This window comes from Rutidosis leptorrhynchoides, chromosome 1, assembly GCF_046630445.1.
Source record: "Rutidosis leptorrhynchoides isolate AG116_Rl617_1_P2 chromosome 1, CSIRO_AGI_Rlap_v1, whole genome shotgun sequence".
NCBI classification, from domain to species: domain Eukaryota; kingdom Viridiplantae; phylum Streptophyta; class Magnoliopsida; order Asterales; family Asteraceae; genus Rutidosis; species Rutidosis leptorrhynchoides.
In genome coordinates, this window is record NC_092333.1 from 120,797,046 (window position 1) to 120,807,329 (window position 10,284).

A 10,284-nucleotide genomic window follows, 5' to 3' on the forward strand; every position below is an offset into this window, starting at 1 on the left:
TTAACGATGATTAAGTTGCTGACGAAGGATGTACATCATAGCATATTAGTAATATGAATTAACCGAGTAGTTAAGATTCACACATAATAGCTTAGTACGGATAGATTTATTATGGTTTAAAAATTTATATATATAAGATATACATATAAATCCTTCAGTGGAAATGAGTTATAACCTCATAAATCGTTATTTTCGATATACCTATTGGTGACTGTGTTGTCGATATCATTGGTGGTTATGTAATTGATGGAGCTTGTAGTGTTACAGGTGTTGCTGGTGTTGGTAATACTGACGGTGATGCTGGAGGTACTGTTGATGCTGTTGGTAAACAAGTCTAGCTTGTAATTCGTGCACCATCCTTGTCAGGGTTTCTATTCTTCCCTGTATCATTTCTATCCATCCATTCATCTTGGTTTACGGCTATGATTTGAATAAATAATCTCTAAAACTTTAGAGATTACATAATCACCGTAGAATATTTCTCCGATGAAGTTATGAATCAATACTTCATCGTTTGTTGTTGTTGGTACTCCTTGGTATCTATGGTGTGTGTGACGTTGATGCTCGAGGTACCGATTGTGATGTTAAAGTGTGGGGTGCGGATGTTGCTGTTGGTGGTGGTGATGGTACTGTTGCTGCCGGTGCTGCTGCTGGTGCTTGTAACCTTTGCACCATATTCTCCAAAGCCACTACCCGAGCGCGAAGCTCGTTGACTTCTTCTATTACACCGGGATGATTGTCGGTTCGGACGAGTGGATGAATAAGATATAGAATTTGAGATAGTATATAGTCATGACGAGATACTCTAGAAATGAGAGAGAAAATGGTGTCTCGGACAGTTTCGCCGGTAAGTACTTCAGGTTCTTCGCCAAGAGGGCAATGTGGTGGATGGAAGGGATCACCTTCTTCTTGTCTCCAATGATTAAGCAGACTACGAACCCACCCCTAATTCATCCAGAATAGATGATGGCTAATTGGTTGATCCATTCCGATCACACTGCTTTCGGAGCTTGAGTGGAATTCCATATCGGAATTCGAGGGACTTGAACTAGTGGAGATTTCCATTTCGTACGATTGAATAAAGGATTTTTCGATATAAAATGATTTCCGACTATCGGATGATATTCTAATTATATAGAATATCTATATATATAGAACAAAAGATTTCGTAGATTACGGAGGAATTTACGAAATATGTCAGGCAAAGTATACAGTAACAGATAAGCTAAGATATGAATTTTTTCCATACACTATTCATGCAATCAATGCAGTAAGATGTGTTTAGACTAAGAATGATAAGCATGTAATTTTCGACAGGATATGATTAGCAAAACTTTTTGACATGCAGCTAAGGTCGAAGTCCAGACTCACTAATGCATCCTAACAACTATCAGTTAGACACACTAATGCAAGACCTGGTTCGCTAAGACCACAGCTTTGATACCAACTTTAACGATCCGTTCATACAGATTATAAACGATTCATAATAGTTGATTACATTGCGAGGTACTGACCTCTATATGATACATTTTATAAACATTGCATTCTTTTAAAAAGACTAACTTTCATTTCAACGAAAGTTTACAAATATGCATACTAATGATATTATCATGTTCCTAAATATAATTGACTAATCTGACAGTCATCTATTAACAATCTTTTTGAACTCAAATGATTTGAATGCAACGTCTTTTGAAATATGCCATGAATGACTCCCAGTAATATCTATAAAATGAGCAAATACACAGCGAAAGATTTCTTTCATACCTGAGAATAAACATACTTAAAAGTGTCAACCAAAAGGTTGGTAAGTTCATTAGTTTATCATAATCAATCATTTCCGTAATAGTAATAGACCACAAGATTTCAGTTTCCATAAATATCCGTACACTCGCAAGTGTATAAAAGTATTCTATAAGTTGTTGAGCGCTTTGGTAACCATACTTAACAATTAATGTGGCATATTCCCTTTATTATGAAATCTCCCTACACTGTACCAAGTGTAGTAAAAATGAAGTACTATGCAACCGTTTACGATACTAGAGCAACTAGCCCGGTTGAGGTTGTCAAACTCGATAGATCTATCAATAGGATTCGCGCTTACATGCTCTTACAACATGTAAATATTAGTTACCAAGCTATTAGGGAAAAATATGTAAAGTGGTACAACTCAACGTAGAATATTTTTTTACTACTTGTGTCCATTTCGTAAAACAGTTATAAAACGGCGCATGTATTCTCAGTCCAAAAATATATATATAAAAGGAGTAATGAAATTCACATATCAATATTGTGGTTCAATATTGTAGGAAAAGTGTGCACACACAACGGAAATGATAAATGCAAGGTTGACCTTTGATTCACGAACAAAACCCCCGAACAATACCCATAACCTCCTTAGATATAACCCATAAATTCCTTAGCTTTAACCCATTTGAAAACTCATTTTAAAATCACCCGAACATAACTCCGTCGTAGTATTTTATGTATACATAATTAATATAAAAAATTATATAAGATTAATAATACTAATAATCTTAATAATAATAATAGTAATAATAATAATAATAATAATGAATATGATACGGAGTAATATGTGAAGTTTTTTTTGTGAATGTCTTCACAGATGATCGAACATATATATAGATAATAAATATAATAATATAATAATATAATAATATAATAATATAATAAAGTAATAATATAATAATAAAATAATAATATAATAATAAAAAGAATCAAACGTGTGTAATCATAGCCTCTCCATTTTTGTTAGTTTATGCCGACAGTTTTTACGGACTGGTATTTCGTACTCTATTGCTAATAATTGACGGGTAAAAATATGGATAAAAATTCCACTTTTTATATTTTAATATACATATATATCTGTTTTGGTCTTAAGCTTTATAAAATTAGTTGTAAAAAGGTTTGTTTATAAAGTTTGTACGCGTAATATGTGTTTTCCTAGTTTTTGACTGAACAAAGATATATAATATAATATTAATTTAAATATAATAATGTAATAAATATAATAATATAATAATATTAAAATAAAATATAATAATATAATAATAGATTTAGAATCAAATTGAATCCGTTAAAAAAAGTCGTATTTATTAAAATATTTCAGGGGTATTTTATGTAACTTATAATTAATAATTTCTATCATATCGCTTTCATGTGAATAGTAAATTAATTAATTTCATTTCATTTACTATTCAATGAATAGTAAATGAATTAATTTAAATTCAACTATTTAAGCTACACGTTGTTGTACGTTGTGCTTTACAAATTGTACATTTTTAATTTAACTTCGTTTCTTAAAAAAATTACAAAAATTATATCATAAAAATAAAATGACTTAATACGTAAAATTTTTAATTTGAAATAGCATCGTTTAATAGTAAATTTTTTTATCATTTCATATATAAATATTATAAAATTTAGTTTTCTAGAACTAATTATATTCAAAATCATTTTATTAAGAGGTTATAATAATAGAAATTATTATATCATAAAATGTCTTCGTTTAAGAAAGTAAAATCATATATAAATCATGACGGGTTCGAGTTTTAAATTATAGGTTGTTCGTGAATCATAGGGTAAAGTCCAATGGTTAATTAAATGTATTGAAAAAATATTTTAATGCAACACATCAATTTGCTTATCTTGTCGGAGTTATCAGAGTTTAAATTTGGTCAGAAATTTCCGGGTTGTCACACATAAACTGCCTCTTTAAGTTGCCAGTTTGAAGCTTCTTCTAAATAACGAAGCCCTAAGTCGGTGTATACTCCATCAAAATAACCTAACAAACCCAATAAAAAAATTGCATTAGGGTTTTTATTTATCATACACCGATGGAGAAGATAAACCATCTCCGGGATACCCCAAGCTAGTATAGGACACATATCTAAGGAAAGCATTCGAAAAACCAAATAATGTTCGGATTGCTTACGAAAGGATTTGCAAACCAATCTCGCAATCGACAAGTGAGACGATGATTCTTGACCGACTCTTGACAAGATTTCACCAAGTATGTCTTCAGGAAGAGCATCTACAATATTCTTTGAAACTTGATCCATTTTTGTATTATTTGAAAAAAGTTTAAAAATGATGGAAAATGAAGTTGAGGTTTAAGTATTAGGTATACTTGAGAGGTCTTGTTACAGAAGAAAGTAGATCAGAAAAATGCAACTTGCTTTCTGAGAAGTAAGGGTTTAAAGTAGATTTTGGGGGCTACTCAATCGACTTGGTAAGTTAACATGTATGCACTCCAATAAATGCTCCACTATTTATAACTTTAATTTCCTTCTAAATTTAATTTTATAAAGGAAATTGGAAAGTCAAATTTTAGTTATAATGAGAGTGGGTTAGGATAATAAAAATAGGTCAATAACAATAAAAAACCTCAACAAAAAACACAATAAAAATTTAAACAAAATAAATTAGATTGTGATCCATATCAAGATGGATATGGAACAAAAATAGTGCAGGGAAAATATAATTGTATATTTTACATGCTACTGGAATTCCATAGAAGGAAACCAAAATTAAATGTTAACAAATGTATCTTGTTTAAATCATGAATGGGATGAGGGTAATTGTCTAGAACGATCAGACAATTTAACCTTTCTTGTTGAACACTTAACAGATGATGGAGATTTGATTCCTTCTTGTTTGATTTTTTTTGAGAGGCGGGCTGAAACAAGTATCATGACTGAGATCAAAGGTCTGACTTCCAGAAGCATTAGAGGCACACTACAAAGTTAATTATAATGAGTTTAATAAAGATTATTAAAAATGAACGCGATATGAAATTAATTTAGAACTGAGTATTATAGTAAGTATTCATACATTCCCATAAGAAGTCTGTTTGGAAGACGATTCTTCAATCTCAACATCTTCAAAACCCACTTGATGATCGACCTTAGTGATATTAAAGATAGGTTAAGAAACTATTGATATTTTAAACATCATACAAACAGCAAGTTAAAATCAATGATAATACAGATAAACAAAAGACAATTACTCAGTATAAAATAAATATATATTGTATCCAAATAAATTCATATAAAAGTATTAAATGTTACCTTGAAAGTCTCATAGACTTCAAAACATGTTGGGTCATCGGTCGCATCTTTAACAGTATAGTTTTGAATTCCCCGTTCTCTACTATAACCACTAACATCTATCTTAAACAAAAGGGTCTTCTGTAAAAGAAGTTCCAGCTGTTCAGGATAATCATCATCTTCAGACAACACCTTCATTAACTCATAAGCCGATGGGGTAACGTACTTCTTCACCACAGATTCAAAAATAGTGAAAGACGTTGTGCCGGTTTGATTTTCTACCCGAATCGGCACTTTAAACCTAGCATGTAAATATTTCAAGACAGACAAAGTATGAGTAAAGACAAAAACTAATCTTTTACAAATCTATTTAGAGTGTATTGTAATTCACCTCACTACCACCTCCGGCTTATCGATACAACTGTAACACTTCCGTTCCAAGTTTAAAAGTTGATCAACATCCAATGTAAGATCACAGTTGGGGATAACAAGTTTAGCACTCTTGTTACACTTCTTGCAGGCAATTAGTACCAAGTGTTATCAGGAAGAATGGTATTGATTGTGGCCTGAATAATATAGATACCTTCTTGCAAATATTTTATTTAAAAAGTTAAATATTGGAGATAGGTTTGGTTAAATATGTGGTGAAAAAATTCATTAAAATGATTATCATGGTAGGGTTCAACTGATCTAAACCAACATAATGAGCCTTTTTAAAAAAGGACTTTGGATCACGTGCAGAAGAAATTGACAACGAAGGAGCTAACGAACAAATGAAATCTTCAGAAGAATGGATATCGGTGAGGCTACGATAACAATAAGCAAGTTAGTTACTTTAAATGAAGTAGAAAACAATGTTCAATTCATGAATGCAAATATAAATTTACTAATAAGCTGTAGTATATTTGTTTTAAATGCACAATTAATGTACTCATTGAAGGTGTGAAAAAATGATTGAGCATTAAATGGAAATTGGTTTAGTTGTTTTGGGAACTACTATGTTTAATATGCGTTTTATTATGTTATTAGTAAAAATGAATGAATTTAATATTTAATGAATTAAAACTTTAATGTACTACGAAGTGAATTAATTACCTTTAGATCATTTATCAATAATAACATTTAATGAATACTAACAGAATTATATATTATGTGAGCATGATTTTTGAATTTATTACTAAACTTCGTAGGATAAATAAATGAACACTTTCAACATGTATATTTTCATTTATTAGGAAAATGATTGAGTATCTCATAAATTTGTCATCTTTTTTGGAAAAATGGTTCAAGTAAAAATAAATACAGAAAATAAGATTAGTCTTTTATATTGAAATATATTGAAATATGTTAAATTTAACATATATACAGTATTCATTAATAGTCTGAAGTTAATGTTTTTGGTAATAATGTACTGTTGTCTGAACTCAACGATTTGCAGATGATCGGTGTCTATCAAAACGTTCGTGTTTTTCAGTCGGTAGAAACTGCCAGTTTCTCTGTAGCATTAAAACACAAAAGAACTTGGTATACACAATCAATAAGATTACATAAACATTTATAATTAAAAAAATGATAATCATATATGAAAAAGATATATTTATTGGTTAATTCAAAATAAATATATAAGTTGTATAACATTTAAAAGGAAAAACCTTGGTGCAGTTTGGTGACTCCAAACTGAATCACTAAGATTATGGAAGCATCATCAGCCAAAACTTTCATATGGTGTTCGAAATCCATGCAAAATTGGCCCCACAGAGTTGCATCCAATTTCAAGCCACTATTTAAAAATGACTCAAAAACATTGTATAAGTGTGTTATGATTTTAAGAACAGGTGTTAGCAATTTATTCTGAAAATGGTTTAAACTAAAAAGGTGTTACATATTACTCTAAATCAATGAGCTAAATATTGATGTACTTGAACTTGAGTTCACCACTGTTTCGAAAATCATGTACTTCTGAATAACCGGATACACGTCCAATAACATCTAAAGGACCACAAAAAAAAAAAAATTTGTGTGACATTATAAAGTGTTGTAAGTCAAAGCAAAATCAATATTCATGTTTAAAAAAACAAAAAAAATTGAGATAATAAACATTTATTAACCTGCAGAAACTCCAACTTTAAGGCCTCTAGATCTCAAAACATCGAAAGGGATGAAACTAAAACCATTAGTTCCCCTCCATTTGGTTACTGGGAATGGCACAATAGTTGTTTTCTTAGTAAACATGAGTTTGTACTCATGTTGGATATGTTTAGTCCGGAATTGAAGCGGACTATCAACTACAACAGCATTAGAAATACAAAAGAAGCACCATTCCCTAATGAGGTTATCAAATTTGGCCTTAAGGGAGTTAAGGATGTTGATTACAATCTTAGCGCCCTAATATGGAGAAAATAAACATACAAAAGAACATATAAAAAGGTTCTAAAATGAAAAGAGATTTATGAAATCTACTAATAATAGATAATGAACACAAACCTCCTCATCCGAAACTATTAGCTCCAAAGTGGGCTTGCCTTCATCGTAACCATATCCCAACTTTTGAAGGAGCCAAACGACTTTAATTTTTATGGTAAAATTAACTTTCCGTCCGTCAATGTCTGAAACTGGAATGATGTTCTTCGATGTGGCCATTATTTAAAACTAAAATGAAAAGAAACATAAGTTAGAAGATAATCATTCAAAAACATCAAGATTATTGAAGTTGAGTGAAAAAATTAAACCTGGAAATTTTTCTAATTGGAAACCGAGAGAGAATTTGAATTCAAAATAACAAAAATGATTTTGAAAATAATTGTATAATGGGCGGGTTAATTGTGTATCAGATGTGTGAAGTAGAGATGTGTTGGTAAATCTGTGCACTTGAGTGTATTTTTGAAAAAAGCAACCTTTTCACCACTTTTTATACTAAAAAGTAATTTTGAATTCAAACAGATCAGATTTTCTAATGCCATGTGGGAAGGTGTCGTGGTGTATGTATTGTATGTATAGGTTTGGTGTGAGGTAAAAAAAATAGCAACAAATAGTGTATATGTATGGGTTTTTTGTGAGACAAACTTCTCTCCTATGTGGACCGTAAATGAAGGGCTGTTGGACATTTGGACAAAATCTTAACGATATATATATATATATATATATATACTATACAAACACCATTTTATCATATTAACATCATTCATCAATTGGTTTGTCACCCTCTTGTTTCTGCCGATTTTTCTATATTTTGTTTACAAAAATGGTGAATTTTTTGACCGATCTATCTCTTTCGTTGGTGGTTGTGGGTGATCATGTGGCTTAGGCCATCTTTTGGCAGGTGTGCACTGGAAGTCGCGTGTAAGACCCTTGATTTTATGCATCAGAAAGTGTTCTCGAAAGTGTGAGTAAATGTGTGCATCAGAAACTGTCACTAAAAGTCAACCTAACACTTATGCATTTTCGAAATTTACATGAGAATCAGAACTAGTCAACCTCAGTCCCTGAACTTCTGAATAAAAAACCTGTTTGACCAAATAAGCCGCGCCGCGGGTCAATAAAAATTAGGTGTTTTGAGTTTTGAAAACTTCTGTCTTCGATTTTGCCTTAAGGCCGCGTCGCAGGCTCACTTGGGCGCGCCGCGCCTAGTGACTGGACAGCAACTTTTTCTTTTATTTTTAAAAGGGGTTTTAAGGGGTGTTTTGGTCTTTCACATGGGGGGCGGTTTGAGGTCATAAGAGGCAGGTTTGGTATCATCCAAACCTTATTGATATCGGCCAAAAAGTCACGTTTTTACCCTCGATATTGAGCCCTAAAACCATAAAGTTCCAAACTTTATCACCAAAATAATCACTTTGTTGGTTAATTTGTTAGATTTAGTCATTACAAAGGCTATGTTTCAAGAATCACTAAAAACGGATGAGAAACGAGAAAAAACGAGCAAAATCGGCTAAGACGAATAACTCGCGTTTAAATAACTTATTTTATAATTTTTGGAAAAGTTTAATTACTTAACCTCATGTTGTATGATATTCAATTACGAACGCGTGGGCGCAAGAATCGTCAAAAACGGAGCTAAAACGAAGATTCTAGAGCGAAAACGGTGAAAGACAAGAAATCAAGTTACGATCCAGTGAATCAAGGCTGACCAGCATCAAATACGGCCTGCCAGTGCACCTTGCCAAACGGCCTGCCAGTATGCAAACGGCCTACCAAATACGGCCTGCCAGTGCACCTTGCCAAACAGCCTGCCAGGCCTTTTTTCAGAAAATACGGCCTGCCAGTGCACCTTGCCATACGGCCTGCCAGGCGTTTTTTTAGCCAAAAATTACAATTTTGCCCCCAAGCTTTGCTTATAAAAGGAGGGCTTCATTTCTCATTTCAACACACCAAAAACACACCAATTCCTCACTTCTCTCTCTAAATATCTCTCTATAGTCGCTCTCTAGTGATCTATAGGAGATTAGTTCTCTCTCTACTTTCTCTCTCTAGTTTCTAGAGAGAGAAAAGTATAGAGATTAGGAAATGTAATTATTTCTCTATTGTCGCTCTCCAGTGATCAATAGGAGATTAGTATGTAGTTAGTAGTAGAAGCTTTCAAGCATTGTAACGCTAAGGATATTATGAAGTAATACAAGTGTTATTCTGCCGACATTATCCGGTACTATCTATCCTTTTCTTTTATTAATCCATCATAATGTTCTTGTTTGATGTTTGTGATTTATTAATGATTGAAATGCTTGTTTCCATAATGTGTGAGTATTGCTTGATTGTTTGCCATGATTTAATAATGTTAGTTAGGGATGATTATCATTTCGTACTCACTTTCTGTCTATGATATTAGACCTCGTTATTATCGTCCTTCCACCAATAAACGTGATTAAAACCTTTTATAAAGTCGACATTATAAAGGTAATTAGTTATCTGTGTTTATACATTGGTCAAGGTATGAACCCATCAGAAATACTATAAAGTACATGGGGAATTACCGTAGGACCAGATCAAGACATTGGTCAAGAGTATAAGACTCGAGGAAATACTGTTGCAATAGTAGAGTACAGTGTTGATGTACTATAGGACCACTTGAGCATGGTCAAGGTTAGAAGCTATGGAACCACTATAAGTCTAGTACATGGTGGATAACTAAGGGATTTATTGGGTAGATTTAAGTAAGGGCTGGTTTAAGTCATAAATGGGAGTTTAACGCACTACAATACATACTAAGCTTATAAATCTT

At 32.1% G+C, this 10,284-nt stretch overlaps 1 protein-coding gene across 1 annotated transcript; it reads right to left on the reverse strand.

Annotated features, from left to right (window-relative positions):
• Positions 1-4,848: 4,848 nt before the first annotated feature.
• Positions 4,849-7,709, reverse strand: LOC139888656 (uncharacterized). The gene is made up of 8 exons (XM_071871653.1): positions 7,554-7,709; positions 7,178-7,454; positions 6,989-7,058; positions 6,482-6,565; positions 5,770-5,875; positions 5,461-5,579; positions 5,091-5,370; positions 4,849-4,926 (listed from the first exon to the last, which is right to left on the reverse strand). The coding sequence occupies exons 1-8, from the start codon at positions 7,707-7,709 to the stop codon at positions 4,849-4,851; spliced, it is 1,170 nt and encodes a 389-aa protein (XP_071727754.1).
• Positions 7,710-10,284: the final 2,575 nt, after the last annotated feature.